Genomic DNA, 19,923 nt, shown 5'->3' on the forward strand with positions numbered 1-19,923 from the left:
GTTTGTCATTACTCGTAGCTAAATATTTAAACTATTTTTCAGCAAATTCTTATAACTATCTTCAGGTAACTAAACTGCTTTTCATGACTTTTAGCCAACTATTTAAATCAAGTTTAGTTACCTATTTAAACATTCTTTTAATTACTTTTAGCTAACTTTTTGAACAGTGTTTCATTACTTTAAACTAACCATTTAAACCAGTTTCAACTCTCTTTTAGGTTACTTTTAGCTAATGTTTTCAACAGATTTTTTTTCTTGCTAACTATTTTAACTATTTATTCCTTTTTTAGCTATCTTTTATAAGAGGTTATTAGTTTAGCTAGCTTTTTTAACAACTTATTACTTCTGGCTAACTATTTCAACTGATTATAAAGACTGCTACCAAATTATTTCAACTATTTATCAGTTTGTCAAACTATTTAAACAGTTTACTCATCTTAGCTAACCTTTTCAACAATTTTTTCCATTATTTTTAGCTAAGTTTAAAAAAAAGTTTTTAGTTTACTATTTCAACTATCTTTAGTTAACTATTTAAGGTGTTTTTTTTTATAACTGTTAGCTAACTATTTAAACTTTTGAGCTCACTGCTTCAATGTTTTTGTTGCTATTAGTTAACTATTTAAATTTTTTTAGTAACCGTTTCAATGTTTTTGTTGCCGTTAGCTAACTATTCAACTTTTTAAGGTAACTATTTCAATGTTTTTGTTGCTGCTAGCTAACGATTTAATTTTTTGTGTTATCTGTTTCAATGTTTTTCTCACTGTTAGCTAACTATTATTTCAATGTTTTTGTTGCTGTTTGCTAACTATTTTGACATTCATTACTTTTGGCTAACTTTTGCAACAGCTTATTTCTTTTATCCAAGTATTTCAACTGATTTTGCAGACTTTTAACCAACTATTTCAATAATTTATAATTTTGGCAAACTTTTTTGTATTGCTTTCAGCTAACCTTTTCAACAGTTTTTCCATTACTTTTAGCTAAATTTTTAAAAACTGTTTTAGCTAACTATTATGACTATCCCTATTTAAACAGTTTCTAATTGTTTTAAGCTCACTCTTTCAACAGTTTATTATTTTCAGATGTTTATTATTTTTAGCAAATTTAGCAATTTAGCAAACAGCTACGGTTACCTAACCTTTTCAACAGCTTATTTCTACTAGCCAACTGTCTAAACTGATTATACAGACTTTTACCCAACTATTCCAGTAATTTATTACTTTTGGCAAACTATTTCGTATTGCTTTCAGCTAACCTTTTCAACCGTTTATTACTTTTTAACCAACTATTTCAACAGTTCATTAGTTTTAGCCGTCTATTTCACCAGTTGTTCCACTACAAACAGCTCCAGTGACTGATTTTTTAAACCATTTCTAGCACTTTGAACTCTCTCAGCTCCTCGGCTCTCGTGCTAACATTAATCGCTCTGAATTGCGTGATGTGATGATAATGCGTTACACCTGATTCGGACTGATTTTCAGCTGAGCGGCTGTTATAAATAATGATGTGTGGTCACCTGGCAATGGAAGCTACAAACATGGACTTGAGAACACATCTTAATATCAGCTCTGTATCCCTGCTGCCAAACTTCCCTCAGTGGTCCCACAAAGAAACAGAGCTTCAGCTTCATGTGAAAGATTAACTAATCCCTCAAGTCCTTTAAATGTGTGAGTACAAGCCTTAGGAGAGCAAGACTGAGGAAATTCATAACACGATAAAAAACTATCAATCACATTCTTTTCAAGGAGGCCGGTGTTTGTCTCATGTCCTGGACTCTGACTGTACACCTGTTCAGAGCTGGTATTGTTACACATCAGCTTTATTTTTTATTCTCCGTTGTTTGCTGTTTTATTTACTTCCTGTCTGTGCATTTTTGTCCTCCTGACTTTTCACCTTCCTCCCAGATTGGACCAAAAGTTTCTGTCCTGTTCTGAAAGGCTGACAAGCTGTTTGGGTTGACTTTTATCCAAAACCTCTGCTCAGAACTTTCTTTAAAGCAGCCAGTATGAGAATTTCTCATTAAAATGACTTTGTAATTAACCATGCAAGTGTAATAAATATCCCAGATATGGAGCCTCAGTCTGTTCTCTGTGGGAGTTCTTTGGCTTGTAACGTCCCACAATGTCCTTGAAATCTCTTCCTAGCGACTGATACATCGAGGGCAGAGAAGGGAAGGTAGGAAGAGAACACGGGCTTATTGCACCTTATTTTATGATAATTTTGCATCTTTTTGTGGTGATTTTGCATTTTTCTATGGTAATTTGCATCTTTTGGTGGTCATTTTGCACGTTCTTGTGGTCATTTTGTAATCTTTCTATGGTAACTTTGCATCTTTTTATAGTGATTTTGCACCTTTTATAGCAATTTTACATCTTTCTATGGTAATTTTGCATTTTTTTGTGGTAATTTTGCATCCTTTTATGGTGACTGCATCTTTTTGTGGTAATTTTGCATCCTTTTATGGTGACTTTGCATCTTTTTGTGGTAATTTTGCATCTTTTATGGTGATTTTGCATCTTTTTGTGATAATTGTACATATTTTTATGGTGATTTTGCATCTTTTTGTGGTTATTTGCATCTTTTTGTGGTAATTTTCCACCCTTTTATGGTGATTTTGCATCTTTTGGTGGTAATTTTGTATCTTTTTATGGTAATTTTGCATCTTTTTGTGATAATTGTACATATTTTATGGTGATTTTGCATCTGTTTATGGTGATTAAGCATCTTTTGGTGGTAATTTTGTATCTTTTTACAGTAATTTCGCATCTTTTTTCTGGTGATATTGCGTCTTTTTGTGGTAATTTTGAATCTTTTTATGGTGATTTTGCACTTTTTTATGGTGATTTTGCACCTTGTTGTGGAGATTTTGCATCTTTTTATGGTAATTCAGTTTGGTCATTAGGGTGATAGGACAAGATAGAAATGGCATTTTATGGGGGACTCCAGACTTATTTTACATTTTTAAAAATATTTTCATTGTCTCATGAGTTTTTCTAAGTTTTTCTTTTCTCCTCAGTCTCAGAACAAGTAAATTAACACAACAACTGCATGTTTTAATATTTTGTACATAGATTATTTGAAATATGACACGTGGGACGTAAAATGTCCTCCAATCCTGGAATGACCCATAAACAGCGACTTTTACAGCGACGCAACCGCCAGCAATAACATCTAATTTACCGTCCAAACACGACCGAGGTTGGAAATGTTAACACCCTCAACGCAAATATGCATAGATTAGCGCTCGATGACAAACACATGAAACACCTGGCAGAGCGCTACTGAGACTAAACAACCGCCTTGTTTTCACATTTAGGTAGTAATTTCCTGTTGGAGGGGAGGAAGAATAACAGCGTATCAGCGAGGCCTCGGACACCCAGGACAATACCGCTAATGCAGAGCTGACGGGGGAGCCGTTCCTGAGGAGGGATGACATCTGGATGGAGCCTTCCAAATGGTCTCGGATCACTGGTTCCTGAACTCTCAACAATGGAGGCCAAAATGTGTGGAGTATTTGTCATAATTCGGCTGTGGAAGTGTGTTTTTTTTCCCCTTTACAGCAGGATGTTTTGCTCATCGCGCAGTTACGAAATTTAATGGATATGGATGGAGTGCTTTATTTCTGAGTGTGTTTCCTCTCACTGTCTGCTGCTTAAAGAACCGATGCTATCTGTGTTAATGGATATGGATGGATGTGTCTCGTCTCACCATCTTATACTCCTTCCACGTCCTCTGGAAGTCCACGCTGCCGTCCTCCCGCCGCTGGATCACCGTCCACCCACCGCCGGCTGTTTCCATGTTGCAATACACCTACGCAAATGAAAACACAAAGAGAGGGACGATGGGAAACAGCCCTCGAGTATGAACTTAATGGAACTTTGAAAGCACCCAAAGGTCTTTGTTAGAGACGTTCCAATCAGATTTAGGGCCAATCAAGGCATTTTTAAACCGATCGCTATCAGCCCCAGTCTTTGTTTACATCTGCTGTCACACAGTTGTAAAGTGAGACCACAAGTTTTTGCAGGGACACTGGGGATGCAAACTTTGGAATCAATAACTGGCAGTATTTTTCCTCCACAGTGGATCAATCAATAACATAAACTGACACCAGTGGATGTTGGTATTTTAGTCTGCAGACATGTAATTTAGGCCACTGTTAGATATACAACCAGAAAATAGAAACACTGTCCGAGATGATCCAAGGTTTTTTTAAACATGAACTCTGGTTGGAGGTCATTAACATCCACAGAAGTCTTTGTCATGGTGCCTGTTGCTAGCTAAACCCCAATAATGCTCTCTGCTTGCCAACGCAAAACTGGCTGAAGTCTGGATGAAACAACAACAACATCCTCTGAGCTGCATCACAGTACGTCGAAAATTTGAAAGCTTTTCCAAGGATTTGGATAATGGAGGAAGGCTTCGTCAATTTTTCTGTGAATCATCCATTTAAATGATAATTCTCGTCTCCCTGCATGCAAATATTCCACTGAAACAATGCCACCCCACACAGAAAGCTGGAGAGGCAAGACTATTACAATCTTACACAGCAAGATCAGTCAATAACTGGTTGATTGATGACACAAACTGCTCATAGTGCTGTTTTAGTAAACAGACATAACATGAGCCTCAAAGCTCATCAGTTCAGACACTTAAATGCTGCTTAATTCAACTCTGAAAGCTCATCAGTGCTGATTGGAGGCCATTAACCTCCACAGAAGGCTTTGCCATGGTACCCGTTGCTAGCTAAACTCCCACAATGCTCTTTGCTTTCCATCATGAACTGCCTATAGTCTGAGTGACGCCTCCTCTGGTCTCTTCAGCATTAAACAGTAAGAAGCTCCACCTGATGGAACAACCAGGTACAGTCAGTACATCCTACCCTCTAATACTACATTTACCTTTTAACACTACATTTACCCTCTAAAGCTACATTTACCCTCTAATACTACATTTACCCTTTAACATTACATTTCAGACAGTTTCTTGAACATCTACAGAACATCAAGGAACAGACTGGAGTCAGAAATGCATTTTTTTCTTAATTAATTGCAGAGATATTTGGTTTTGTACATACACTGGATTGATTTTAATAACTTTTTTGTAGTTGAATTCCATATTTTATAAGATAAATGTGGGCCACATCCCTTGTCTTTGCATGTTCAGAAGATGTAATTCCTCTCCCATGTCAATGAATTTGACGTCCAATGTGACTCCCAGCAGCTTTAACTAACAATAAGGGTCACTTGGACAGTCGTTTGGTGTCAGACGCTCCCTTTTCCCAGCCTTCGCCATGAATCATCTTCGGGAATGCGACGTATCTGTGTCCTCCTCAGACCTAATCAGCGTCTCCTTATCCCTCAGCAGCTCCCAGGAGATGTTCCTCATCAGCCCGCCTTGTTTCTGCAGATCAAAGCGGAGGTCCGGCCTGGACACATACCAGCCGACACCTGGGCGTAGTGTGGCCCTTAACCTCCACCTCGGAGTGTATAAACCGATAACGGCGAGCCGGAGCTCTATCTGCAGCGCTGCTCTTTGTTTTGAGGAGGAGACCCTGGGGTGGAGCCTCACCTCAGCCGGCCCTGCAGCTGAACACACATGACCACAGCCTGGTATAATTAGAGGAGCAGCCCCCATCATTCATGCCATACGTGCACTAAAGCATGAGCACAAACATGCGAGCCGCTGCCCTTCGACCTTGAACGAGTGTGAATGTATTCTTGCAGCATTTGCTCTGAGATCTTCGATGCACAAATAGGAAATGTGCTTAAAAACTGCTTTTAAAGACCCCACAGGTGCTTAAATCACAAAAAGGAATCGGTGCTGATACCGCTAATGGCTTTGAAGAGCGCTGACATGGAAACTGACAGGACTTCTTCTTCGTCAATCAACTGCTGCTATGAGAAACATCCATCTAGAGGCTTGAAGCTGAGATGCTGTTTCAGAAAAATGCTCCAAAAATTCACCCGCTTCTTCTGCAGATTGGAAAAACATCTAGGTGTCTAGATGGAATCAGATTTGTAGAGAGCTGATGATAAAGCACAATGGAACCTGACAGGACGTCTTCTTGTAAAACAGATGTCAAAGCTGAGATGCTGTTAATCAAATATCCTCAAAAGATTCTTTTTGAGATTTTTTCCCCACAATTTCAGGTTGAGTCTCTGTTTGCTGGAGTCTGAGAGGTCGAAATCCAGACTCAAACCTTCTGCTAACTTCTGAACTCACCATCAAGAACAGCTCATCATTCATACCATACAAAGTGCGCGCACAAACGTGCACGCTGCTGACCTTCCATCTTGAACGAGGGTGAATATTTTCTTGCAGCATTTCCTCTAAGATCTTTGATCAAATTGAAAATGTGCTCAAAAACGGGTGGTTGTGGACACATCAAATGACTCAACAGGTGCTTAAATCCCAAAAAGGAATCAGTGCTGATAGCACTAATGGATTTGTAGAGCGCTAACATTGAAACTGACAGGACTTCTTGTAAAACAGACGTCAATCAGCTGCTGCTGTGAGAAACATCCATCTAGAGGCTTGAAGTTGAGGCAATCTTCCACATCTTTTCTGGAGACTGGAAAAAAAAGTACAAAACATCGATGGAAACACAAATTTCTTTTCACAAATTTCAGTTCACTCACAAACCTTCTGCCAAACAGATCAGAAACATCTACTGTGAGGTTCGAAGCTTAGACGCTGTTTCACAAACATGATCAAAAGCTTCTTCCTGTAAATTCTGAGATGGAATTCCAGACAAACAAACCTTCTGCTACCTTCTGAACTCCTCAAATCATCAGTTCCATCACTCTTTCCTGCATTTTTGCAACATTTTCTCTAGAATCTTTCATGCACAGATTGAAAATGTGCATAAAAACAGCTGGTTGTGAACGCACCTGAAGACCCAACAGAACCGAAAAGAATATCTAGTGGGAATCACTGTTGATGCTCTTTAGCAAATATGCTCAAAAGCTCCTTTTTGAGATTGAAAAAATATGCACAAATGCTTAATTAGCATTGTATTGTAGATTCCTTTCCTATAAATTTCTTTTTGTTGGTATCTAAGAGCTAGAAATCCAGACAAACAAACCTTCTACTACCTTCTGAACTCATGAAATCATCAGTTCCATCAATCTTAGCCGAGCGTAAATCCATTTTTGCAGCATTTCCTCTCAAACCTCCAATGCAGAAATTGAAAATGTGCATAAAAACGGGTGGTTGTGAACGCACCTGAAGCTGTAACAGGGATTCTGCTTAACAGATATGCTCAAAAGCTTCTTCATCCTCTTTTTGATATTGCATAAATGCTTGGTTATCATAATATTTTAGATTTCTTTCCATAAATTTATGTTCTCTGGAGTCTGACAGACAGAAATCCACACTTACAAACCTTCTGCTACCTTCTGAACTCACCAGATCGTTGGTTCCATCAATCTAACATGCATTTTTGCAAAGTTTTCTGTCAAATCTTTGAAGCACAAATTGAAAACCTGCATAAAAGCAGCTGGCTGTGAACATACCTAAAGACCCAACAGGGACTCTGCTCAACAAATACACTCCAACCTTCCTCATCCTCTTTTTGATGCTGCATAAATGCTTGGCTATCATCATATTTTAGATTACTCTCCACACATTTCTGTTCTCTGGAGTCTGACAGGCAGAAATCCAGACTCAAACCTCCTGAACTCACCACATCATCGGTTCTATCCATCACAGTTTACTGAACCACCTCGAGCACCATCATCGCCATCCGACCAACCGAAGTGTCCCGTTTCACACCTCGCCTCCCGCTAAACTCTCAGCGCTGCCAGGCGTATTTTTAGCTTCCACATTTCCACAGCAGCCTGAGCTCATCATTCACACTCATCAGCAGCTCGAGGCTGAGCTGGAAAAGAAACTCCACCGTTACAGACTCCAAACCCTGTAAATCCACCTTAAAGTGCTGCTTAGGAGTGATGAAAGCTGGGATGTTTTCACGTCTGTGGAGCTTTTTCACCTTCTTGGTGTCCTGCTGGTTGATTTGGATGGTGTAGACGCCGTTCTTATGGAAACCGTCCTGGTAGAGGTCGGCACAGTCTCTGAACTTCTTCTCTTCGTCCACGACCTTCGTGCTGTTTGGAACAACTGTGGACACACAAGAGAAAAACAGAAATAATGTGAAGCTGTAGATTTTATAAACCAAACCACATGTTCAGGCTGCAGGAAGTGATCATTTAGCGCCAATTAGACCGAAAATAATCTTTGCTTTTTGCTGCAAAGCTGTAAAGGAAAAGCTTGAAATTTTAATAAACAGTTTATTCGCCAGTTTCCTGAGAGTTTAATGAGAATATCGATGGCACATCTACGTATGTGCATTTGATTTTGTGAAAAATAAAGGAACATAATCATCATTTTACTTTCTGTGGCCAAATATTAAACTTCTCTGAGCAGGACCTTTGAACGGTATAAAAGCAAAGTCTTCTATAGGATTTTACAGCAGTAAAACTGGTTTCTTCATGCTAAACTAATCACTTCATGACTCCAGATCCATACAAGTGACCGTTTTTGGGTGATGATGGGATATTTTTATTCCTTATAAGTGGATGTAAATCTGGTCTGGTTATAGTTTTTACCAGAAATCAAATGTGTTTTTCATCAACACTTGGTCAAATTACATGAAAGTTGTCAAAATCACACAAAAATTGTCCAAAATGACAAAAATCTGTCAAAATAATTCAATATTTTCTCAACTTCCTGAAAAACTGTTCAAATCAGACCTAAAATTTGTCCCAAATGACTCAAAAGTGACACAAAAGCTAACCAGAATTACACACTGATTACCCAAAATCACTTCAATTCTGATTACGTTTACACTGCAACACCTGAAGGGATGTAAAACTGATCTGGTGTCAGTTTTTAACAGAACTCAGATGTGTTTCTCCTCCTAAATGTCATGGTTCTATCTGCTGGACTGATGAAGTTCTGAGGATCAGAAATGATGGAAAAAGTCCATTAAAAAGTGATAAATCTGGAGCCACCTCTATGGACTTCAAGGACCTGGAACTCTGGAAATATTTATAATATGAAGGCCAAACTTTGATCATTAAATAACCTAAATGTTTTGTACACTGTTGATTCTTAAGAAGTCAGAGGGAGGAGTATTTTATTCCAGATTTGCCAGCCGTCTGCCAGATATACGACAGGAATAAATCTGGACATTAGCCGGTAAGAGAGCAACTATATCTGGTGATAACAGACGGGATCAACAAACCACAGACACCAGAATATGACTGTAAATGAAGCTGGTGCTATTAAAAACTGCTGTCATTTATACAACCTGTTATGTCAGACGAGCCTTACAGTGTTTATTAAAACCACAAGTTGGGAAAAAAACATCAAAACTTGTGCACATCTACAAGACAATACATAAAATTAAAGACTTAACTGTGAGAATTAACCACCAGGTAAAGTTTCCATCTGCTGATAATTACGGCGCCACTATTTTGAAACCAAGCAAAACACTACAAGCTATAAATTTCCACTTCCTGTTGTAACAAGTGGTTTATATTGACCTTATTTCTGATTTCCTCTTTTTGTTTTTTAAGGTTTCATCTCAGTTTTCACACCAGTGTTTGTATTGTTGGGTTGAAGCAGTGATTCTCCGTTAGGGTGAAGCTTTCTGATGGAGTATTGGGTGTCGTCGACAAGAGTCTCCAGCTGTGGAGGTCGACTGATGGGACCTTCGCTCTGCAGACTCTAATGCAACAAAGATCGTCCCGTCAGGTGGTCATTTACCCCGAACTAGCCAACAGGAATGCCCCGCTATCGTCGTTTCACAGCTTTCTCTGACGTTCTGCACCAACCAGCTCTGCAAATATTATTTATGTCCCAATATTTATTTACAGAACGATATTTGGCGGTTCAGCGGGGACTGGAGTCTGGCGGGGGGTTCATGTGAAAGCAGCAGCGGGGGCTCGGCTGTTTGCATAAATCAGGGCTGCTGCCAAACCAGCCCAAGTACTGGGACCGAGGAGGAAGAAGGATGGAGCTAAATGGACTGTTGTGGACATCAGAGTGATTAAATAAACCGGTTCCACGCAAGAACCACTGATGGAGGAAACAGATTTATGGATGCGGTGCTAAAACCAGAACATGTAAAGAAAAAATAACCAATCATTTTGAATTTTTTGCATCTTACCAATTGGGAAAATATTAGAATCATCTCCGCTTCCTTTGACACAAACTGGACTGAATAAAAGATGATGTTGCTGATATTTACAGTAAATTAAATCCTACTTATTGGACCTCATCATATGAACAAAATCCAGAAACAGATAGAATATTAAAATAATTAAACTGGTGTCCACACCGTAAAAAAAAATACAGTTTTTGCATTGTAATTTTTCTATAAATTTACTGTTAATTTACAGATCTCCCTACTTTGCTAAATTACAGATACTGATAATTGCAGACACCTTCAATATGACTGACCGATTGATTTATTGATTGATTATAGGCTGTCTACATGCACAAAACAAGAAAAGCATTCAGAAAGCGCAGTCCTCCTCCAAGGCTGCTCATTCCCCCATATGGCATTGTCAGAAATGCAGCATTGTACTGAGCACAGGCGTGTGTTATGCATGTGTATGTTATGTATGGATACTGAATCATGTGACCTAAATATGTAGCAGGCGGCAGGAATTGATGGGACTCAGAAACACCCCCACAATTTAATCAGTTGTTCCTTGGATCATTTCTGACAGATAAGTCCTGATAAGTCCTCAGCGGTGGATTTGTAGTAGGATCACAATCATGTGATCGTGAGCAGTCAGCTGATGTAGTGTTCACTTGTTGTCATGGTTACAGTGACACTGTGCCGCAATCTGGCAATGATACAGAAATCTTTAACAAATAAGCCGCATCACTGCCAAAATCTAATCACTTGGTCCTTGTGTCATTTCTGACCTTCCATGAAAATTTCATCCAAATCTGTTAGTCCATTTTTGAGTAATGTTACAGACAGACAGACAGACAGACAGACAGACAGACAGACAGACAGACAGACAGACAAAAACGTACTCCGATTGTCACATAACTCTGCTGCTACTTGGCAGAGTAATAAACCAAAGATCTGGGCCAAAGGTGCTAAATTATTCATCTAAAACCCCAAAAGGTACTGGTAGGTTTAAAAGACCCCACTTAACACAGTTTTTAAATGTTGGACCCTCTAAACCTACCAGTGAGATTGAAAGGTGTGTTATGTTTCTTAAACATCTCCGAAATTACACAATTTATCAGCAAAAGAAACTGTTAAAACAGAAAAAAAGAAATCTGATTCACAACTTTCTGTTGGTTATGTAATATGTAGTAATAAAACTTTCTAAGCTTAAGAATTCAGGTAAATTCAGTTCTTACGTTCGAACTTATGTGGCTGAAACTGGAAACCACTGCAGATTTAATGGCAGCATGAAACAATATTTACAGTTTACGGAGTTTTAATGCTATAAAAAATACAAATAGTTTCGTTCCTCCTGTGCAAAACAAGGTTTGAGGTACAAACTACCTTCAGAAAGGTTTTCAGAAGGTGTCAAACTCATTCTGCTGCTCAGTGAAGCATAAAAATATTCCAGAACGGCAGTTTAGCCACATTAATGAAGTGGGTTTTATTGTTCTGTCGCTCCAGTTTTGAGGCTTCGCGTGGAACCTCAAAGCGATTCGACTTTGACTGAGCAGCTGTAAAAATGATGAACGTCATTCATCGAAGCGGGATCTCTGTAAAACAAAATCACCTTTAGCAGCCAGAAGAAGCTTTTTTTTTCAGCACTGTGTTCCAAAGCTGAGATCAATTACTGCTGGTAATGAGGCTTTAATAACAAACCAAACATCTGCAGCAGCTCAAACACAAAACCGTAGACGGGAAATACATGTGTAGAGATTCAGTGATAAACTCTGGCTTTTAAAAACCTTCCAGGAGACGAAGCGAGTCCGAGCCAAGGAGGAAACACTCCGGATCGGGTTTCAAAACACACTCGGTGGAACTGAACAAACAACCTGAGCAGCTTTAACTGAAGAGAGGAGGAGCTTCACATGCGAGATCTTCGTCCTCGACTCCCCCAGGAGCTGTTAGACCAGGAAATGACCTCTGACCTGCAGCCTGACTCGCCCTTCAACACCAGCCGGGAGGTTTGAAGGACCAACCACAGAGCGAAACATCTCCTCTGGTTAGAGCCGCCACCAATCATGAGGAGGGATGAGGAGCACTAAAGCTGTCAGACGACTAAAGTGGGAATTTAATCAAACAAAACCATCGAAATGTGGACCCAAAAGTGTTTGAATCTCACCTGGATAATCTGCAGATGCTACAAAACGCCAAAAAGACGTCCAGTAGATAAAAGCTACACATAAATCCAGAACAGACGAATGTGCCGAGCTGCCGGTGACCTTTATTTTATGGAGCACTAAAACTAGAAAAGGCAACAGTGTAATAAATACAGAACGCGTTAATCATGTGCAGCAACTTGTGACAGAATGGTGGTTTCTTTATGCTATGCTAAGCTAATCACTCTCTGACTCCAGGACCATATGAGCACGCTGACATCTAACTCTCTAACAAGAAAACTAATTAGGTGAGAAAAGGAACATAGGCACGTTAAGTTGGCACATAAAACAAGCAGCAGTTAGCTTAGCATAACATAAGGCCTAGAAGAAGGTGTAAACTGTTCCAGATTTTTAAAATTCACCAATCAACACATTTAAGGCTCAACAATTAACACATTTCTCATCTGTTCATTGCGTACACAAGCAGAAATTATTTTTTTTTAAAAAACAGTTGCTCATTGTTACAGCTCTGTCTACTTCATGGTGAAAAGTGGTTTCTTCATGCTAAGCTAAGCTAATCACTCCCTGTCTCCAAGTTCACATCCCATCTAACTCCATGCAAGAAAACTAAGAATGTGAGAAAACTAATAAAAAGTGTGTTAAATTTGTGGTCAAAAAAAGGCATTAGCTTAGCTTAAGAAGTAGAAGAAGGTGAGGAGCAGTTCCAAATTTTAAAACTACAACAATGAGCATCTTTATGCTCATCAATTAACATGTATCTCATCTGCTTATTGTGTGCACAAACTGAAAACTAAAAAACAACAAGCTGTTGAATGTTATGACTTTAACTGTTGAGTGAACGGTGCTTTCTTCATGCTAAGCTACGCTAATCACTCCTTGACTCCAGTTTCATATAAGCACGCTGACATCTAACTCTATGTGTGAAAATTATAAACAAGAGCAAATTAATAAAGAGTGTTTTAGGTTTGTAGACAAAAGAAGCAGCATTTAGCTTAGCTTTGCTTCATTTAGCATAAGGAGTAGAAGAAGGTGGGAAGCAGTTTCAAATTTAAGAATTAGAACCATCAGCATCTTTAAAGTTAGTCAATAAACACATATATCATCTATCTATTGTGTGCACAAACTTAAAACAAAAAATCAAGCTGTTGAAAGTTATGGTTTTAGTTCCTGAGTGAAAAGTGTTTTTCCATGCTAGGCTAAGCTAATCACTCCCCGACTCTGAGTTCAAACAAGCACAATGACACTGAAATCTATGCAAGACAACTACGAATGTGAGAAAACTAATAAAGGATACGTTTAGCTAGCAGATAAAAAAGAAAAGGCACCAGTTTAGCTTAGCATAAAGAGAAGAAGAAGGTTGAAACTGTCCTAGATTCAAGCAAAAATATACACAAGCAACAAGTTGTAGGAAGTCTATTAACTCTATGCAAGTAAACTATGAAATATTTTTGCTGAACTATTTATTTTGTCCACATTGCGAACTAGAAATTTGGCAGAATGCAGTTCTGAAATCTCAACACACCATAGATGCAAGAACATTTGTGGGAAATTACAGCTCTGTAGTGTTTAATTAAATCACAAGTTGGGTTCAGACCCATAAATGACGCATTTATCATATTTCAGATGCACATCCCATAGAAGAAGATCTAAAAGTAGTCTGATGGTAATTAGAAGCAGGTAAAATTCAACTTTAACACCAACAAAAGGCAGCAGTGTGATCATCATGTGCAGCATCATGATGCCAAAACGCAGAGAGAAACTATCAAATCTTCTCTGACCGACGAGATTTCAGGATCAAGTGGGTGTTTGAACGTCTGAGAAAAGAGGTAAATGAGTTCGCTGAGTTTGACCGAACAAGAAGGTCGCATTGCTGCCGGGTCAATCTCCGGGCCGGGAGGGAAATCCCTGGTGTCGTATTAACAGGGAGGGACCCAGAGGAATGGAATAAGGAGATTACTTCATGCTGCCTCCACAGAGTTCGTAAAACCAAAGCGTGACGAGCGATTGTTGCGAAGGAAAGCATCACACAGCTTTATGGGAACTTCCTTCTTCATGCTGGAGGTCTAAAGAATCATCATAACTCCACAAAGATCCTGAAATCAAAGCTGAACCAGAGGAAGGAAGGAGGCAAAAAAGCAAAACAACTTCATTCACCAACTCCGAGGTCTGGAAAAGTTCAGCAGGGTTCATCTCTGGTTCGGGTCATCACTGGTGAAGGTCGACAGTCTGAAGACGATGACTGACGGGTCAAACGCAAATATAAACCTTCTCAGGATGGACCTGATTTAGTCCAACGAACAGAAAGTGAAAACAAAAGTTTGAAACTGTCAGAGGCCGTTTTCAGAGAATCCAGAGACGAAAACTGATGTCGGCAGGCTCAAAACAACAATGCTAATGCGCTAATGGTAGCATGGAAAATCCAAGAAGCTAATTATCAGGAAGAACAGAAGAACAGCAAAGAAGAATAAAAGTTTAAAGGATCCAAAAAGAAATGAAAGTTGTTCTGACGGGGAACATGAATAGTTCTGATTGGATGTTTTCCTCAAAATCATTGTAGTTCAACATCTGGGAACCGTGAATTCCATGAATTATATCAGTTAAAAAACAAAAAAAGTTGTCTTTATGCTATGTGTAATGTCATGGCAACACATGGTTTTAGCATTTATTCTTATTTATTTATCTAATTATATATTATTTTTAAAATATTTATTTTTATATTTTTTATTTCATTAGCGATTTTTTCTTATTTTTTTAGCATTTATTCTTATTTTATTCATTTATTTTTATATTAATTTTATTCAATATTATTAATTAATCTATTTTATTATTTTTATTTGACCTTTTATTATTTTTATTTTTTTCATCCAGTAAATTTTATTTATTTTACTACTTTTTTATTTTATTATTTATTATCTTTGTATTGTGGTTTTAGCATTTATTCTTATTTGTTTATTGACTTTTTATTTTTATTCTTTTCATATTTATTATTTAATTTAATTTTTATTATTTCTTATTTTTCATCCAGTTAATTTTAGTTTGGTTTTAGCAATTATTCTTATTTTATTATAAAAAAATTTTGTCAACAATATTGAATATTATATTTTATTGACATTTTACTGTTTAAACACAAGCAACTGATTTAATGTAATATTTCACAATTTTGGGTCATTTTTAATTAATTTTAATACAATGTATTTATCTTGTTGACTGTACAACCTTTCGTCTCAACTATTCATCAGATATTTCATCTTATTGTTGTTGTTTCCTGTGCATTCATCTCTAAATCTACTTTTATTGTGAATTCCTTTGATCTGCATGGATCTAGGTGGACATTCCATGTAAATAAAATTTGACTGAACAGATCAGGAGACTCTCGTTAAGGCCATCGTGATGCTAACGTGGCTAAAAGCTGAGCCGCTGGTTTGGCAGCTTCCTCTCAATCTATCGTCGGTAATCAGACACCGAGTCGTGAGTTTTCTTCTCTGTTGTCTCTTAGTTTCTGGCTCTCTGTGGAGCTTCAAAACGCAGCACTGCCTGTTGCTGTCATCGTCTAAACTGTTCCCTGATTGGTCCTGCTGAGCTCAACGCTATCAGAAATCTCAATTAGCTTCAACTTTCACTTCTAATACCGTCTCCGTCTCCCTGCTTCGTCCAGATTCTGCTCTGAGGTGATTGTGTAGGTCGATCTTTCCACTGACGGAGCTCCAGACTGGGCTGCTTCCAGCTTACCTCCGTCCTTGGAGCAGAGGTTGAGGAGGTTGTGGACGGTGTCCATCATCTCCTGCTGCTGCCTCTGCAGGGCCGTGCTGTTCCCCGTGGCCCGGCTCAGCTGGGCCTCCAGCTCCCGGATCACTCCGCTCTGTCGGCCCACCAGAGTCTGCAGGCTTCCCTTCTCCTGCCTCAGGGTCTCCAGCTCCTCCCGGTGACGGACCTCCATGTCCAGCATCTTCTGCTCCAGCAGGCTGGAAGAAGAACGACAGGTCAGAGAGAGTTTGGTGATTATCAGCCAAATCCTCTGGAATGAGAATTATTTCCTCAGGATTTAACCGGATTGAAAATATTCGTTATAATAGCAATTATTAGATGGTTGTGTAATAGGAATGAAAAGAGCTCAGGTGATAACATCAAAATTAATTTTTTAAAAATTCCTTCTACTTTTAGTTCCTGCTGCTTCTTTGTGATGGAAACCTGAAATAAAAAATAATTAAAAGAACCTTTTCAGCCCACATGATCAGCAAATTGCTGATTTTATTGATTTGGGTTATTAATTGTTTGTCCAACTTGGTAGCAGAAAGAGAACTTTACTGGAGTTTGGATTCAGAACCTAAAGAAATGACAGGCTGATTAACATAACTTCATTAAAAGTTGTCTGAACTCAAAAGTATTGATGCAAACTGGTCATTTTTGGCGTTGAGCCCAGTAAATACCATCAGAATGTATGAAAACTCTCTTTACTTCACAGCTACCTCCCAATCAGTGATTTGCAGTAACTTTCCACATGCCAGGAACCCAGATAAAGATGTTTCTGTAGGTTTAGTTGCCATGAGTTCCTCACACAACATAAACAAAACTGTCCAGACTGGAGTCCTCACAGTATCTGGGCTTCACCATGACACAATCTAATACCTGAAAGATGATATGAGCTGACATCCAGGTCACTCTCTAATCACATGGTTCCCTCTGTCACCGGGAAAAACAAAAGACAAGATGGAATAATATCATAATTGCTCAGGCTCAGGAAAATTGCCCTCAGAAATCTAAATCCATAATCCTCAAGCTTGACTTAAAATGCTGTGTTTTAAATTGTTTTTTTTTCTAAGTGATTACAGGAGTCTCTATGGGGACCAAGTGCAATGAGAGATGTGGACCAAACCCCTTTAAACACTACATCATCTGAGAGCATCCCAGCGGACCAATCACTGTTCAGATTTGGAAGACATGCAAACTTTTCCAAAAGCCACATTTTAATTGCCTGATTTTGCCACAAACGCACACAGTGGTCCAGCAAGGATACCATAATACGCTGCTGTTTATACAACGGCATGGTATGGAAAATGAAACTGTATGTTGGTCTATGAGAGCTGGTAGCAGCTTTAGGTTCTGTTTATGTAAACTGGCAGAGAACGGCAGCACTCAGTGATAAACGTTCCTACAGTCGCCTGTCCAATGCTTCTTCTTTGCTTTCGCTTTGGTTGCCAGCCTATATGATGCATGTACGTCTACTTGTTCTGGTCAAGCAGTTTGTTGATTTCATTGGTTTGGACCATTAATCATAACTTGTTAGTGGAAAGAAACAGCAGGCTGATACATGAAGTCTACAACCAGTTAGACTACAAATGCTGATGTTCTATTAGTAGAAAAAGATCATTTATGACGTATTTGTAGGTTTAACCAATCAATCCACAACTGTCCAGACTTGACCTACATATGAAAATCCTTTCAACAGTTTATCCTGTTGGATATTTATGTGAAATTTTGTCATAATTAGCATAAATATTCTTGGATTCTGACTAGAAACTTGTTTTGAATATACACCACCATTCAAAAGTTTGGGGTCACGATTTTTTGAAAGAAAAGCAGTTTTGTCAATGGAGATAACATTAAATGAATGATAAATCCAGTGTAGACTTTAATTATTAATGTGGTAAATGACTATTGTAGCTGGAAACAGCTGATTTTTAATGGAACATCTCCATAGAGGTACAGAGGAACATTTCCAGCAACCATCACTCCTGTGTTCTAATGCTACATTGTGTTAGCTAATGGTGTTGAAAGGCTCATTGATGATTAGAAAACCCTTGTGCAGTTATGTTAGCACATGGATAAAAGTGGGAGTTTTCATGGAAAACATGAAATTGCCAGTGTGACCCCAAACTTTTGAATAGTAGTGTATGTAGAATGATCTGACTGCATCTTATCATTATGTTGCATTTGTTCAGATTTCCATTGTTTTGATTTCCAGCCAATGCGATAAATGTGTGTTTTTACCTGTTCTTCTCATGGAATTTGCTGATTTCATTGGTTTGGATCATAAGTAGTTTCTCCAACTTGGTAGCAGAAAAAGAATTTGCCTCAACGTTTATTTAGGAACTTGCAGAAACAGCAGACTGACACCTGAAATCTACATCCAGTTAGTCAGATTACAAATAATGCTGTCACATTAGCAGAAACATTTTCTGATGAAGCTGTTGTTGACCAAAGTTAGCAGTCGCTCTCATGTACTGAAACTAATTATCAAAAAACGTTCTATTACTATTTGTTTTGCAGGAATGGTGGAAGGCGAGAACTATGATTAAAATGGGCAATTCACATGCATTCACTGCACATTTCAAACCTTTGGCAAACAAGACATTTTACACTGGTTGCTTGTGGAATATATCATCTTTACTTTCTCCATTTTGTGTAATAAATGTGTTTTTACCTGTTCTTGTCATGCAGTTTGCTGATTTCATTGGTTTGGACCATCAATTCTTTCTCCAACTTGTTGGTGGAAAGAGAATTTTCAAGGAGCTGGATTTCAAGTCTGGACGTTTGATTCAGAACCTGTCACAAAACAAATTCACATATAGAGAACATAAAAATACTACTGATTTCATATCATGCACCAAACCTTAAGAAGGAACAAAAAACACAGGGAATATTTAGACTCTGTGCATTGGAGCTGCATATAGAACTTGAACTCTGTTTTCATTTTGTCAACTTCTCACCTCACACATGGCAACACTTATATTCATCTCTGGCACCTAGTTTTAAAAACCTCTGAAAACAGTTATCTTTTTAGTGCTTTCACAGAAATTACCCACCGCCAGCTTCACAAGTTTTCCATCACCTCCTACTCAAGCTCCATATAAACCTTCAGCCAAATAAATCAAAGGAGGAAAAGACATGTATTTAGCAGCGCCATCATCCTTGGGAAGTTCTCAGTAACTTTTTTGGATCTCAGAGTAGATCCACTCAGTTATAGTTATGATATCTATGCTGTTTTACAGATACAGGTGTGTTTGGAGGCTTCAGCACGAGTGTGTTTTTAAGATCTCACCTGAGTTTCGACGTCCGTTAGCTTCCGTGTTTGTTCGGCCGTCTGAGAAAGAAGGTTGGTTCCCATTTCCAACATGGCAGCTGTGTGGTTGTGGACGGCGCTCTGCTGCAGCTGAGCCATCTCCGTCTTCATGCTCTCCTTGATGTAGTTCTCGATCTGCACCAAGACCGAATGCAAAAGGTTGATTGAGGGTACATGCCAAAAGTCTCTTGACATTAAATACTCTTTTTTTGAAGGAGACCTGGCCAAGAAGGCACACTATAACATTGCAAAGAGTAGAAACTTGAGCACAACAACAACAGCTGACATAGGACAAAAGTAAAGCACACTGGAGCAACCAGGCTATAAAAGACGCACAAAACTAAATCCAACTTGGCAATATCCGTTATACGTCTTCTGATCAAAATTTTGAACGCTCACAGAGAAACAAACGGATGAAGCTGTAATCTTTCTGAAGGTTATTCCAGGACCAGGGAGCAAAATAGGAAATAGAAAACCAAGTTCAGAGCAAATCCTGTACTCCCTGTAGAGCTGCTGTTTAGAAGAATGAAAATTCTAACAGTTGATGAGTG

At 38.6% G+C, this 19,923-nt stretch overlaps 1 protein-coding gene across 1 annotated transcript in view; it reads right to left on the bottom strand.

Annotated features, from left to right (window-relative positions):
• The window catches only part of angpt1 (angiopoietin 1), an 89,023-nt gene that overhangs the window by 32,920 nt on the left and 36,180 nt on the right, over nucleotides 1–19,923 (bottom strand). The window contains exons 2-6 of the mRNA XM_023292824.3: nucleotides 19,352–19,507; nucleotides 18,734–18,855; nucleotides 16,042–16,274; nucleotides 7,991–8,118; nucleotides 3,709–3,810 (exon numbers count right to left, since the gene is read on the bottom strand). Of these exons, the coding sequence (XP_023148592.2) occupies nucleotides 3,709–3,810; nucleotides 7,991–8,118; nucleotides 16,042–16,274; nucleotides 18,734–18,855; nucleotides 19,352–19,507 (741 nt within the window). The remainder of the gene's footprint in view (nucleotides 1–3,708; nucleotides 3,811–7,990; nucleotides 8,119–16,041; nucleotides 16,275–18,733; nucleotides 18,856–19,351; nucleotides 19,508–19,923) is intronic.

The sequence above is a fragment of the Amphiprion ocellaris genome, chromosome 15 (genome assembly GCF_022539595.1).
Source record: "Amphiprion ocellaris isolate individual 3 ecotype Okinawa chromosome 15, ASM2253959v1, whole genome shotgun sequence".
Lineage (NCBI taxonomy): Eukaryota > Metazoa > Chordata > Actinopteri > Pomacentridae > Amphiprion > Amphiprion ocellaris.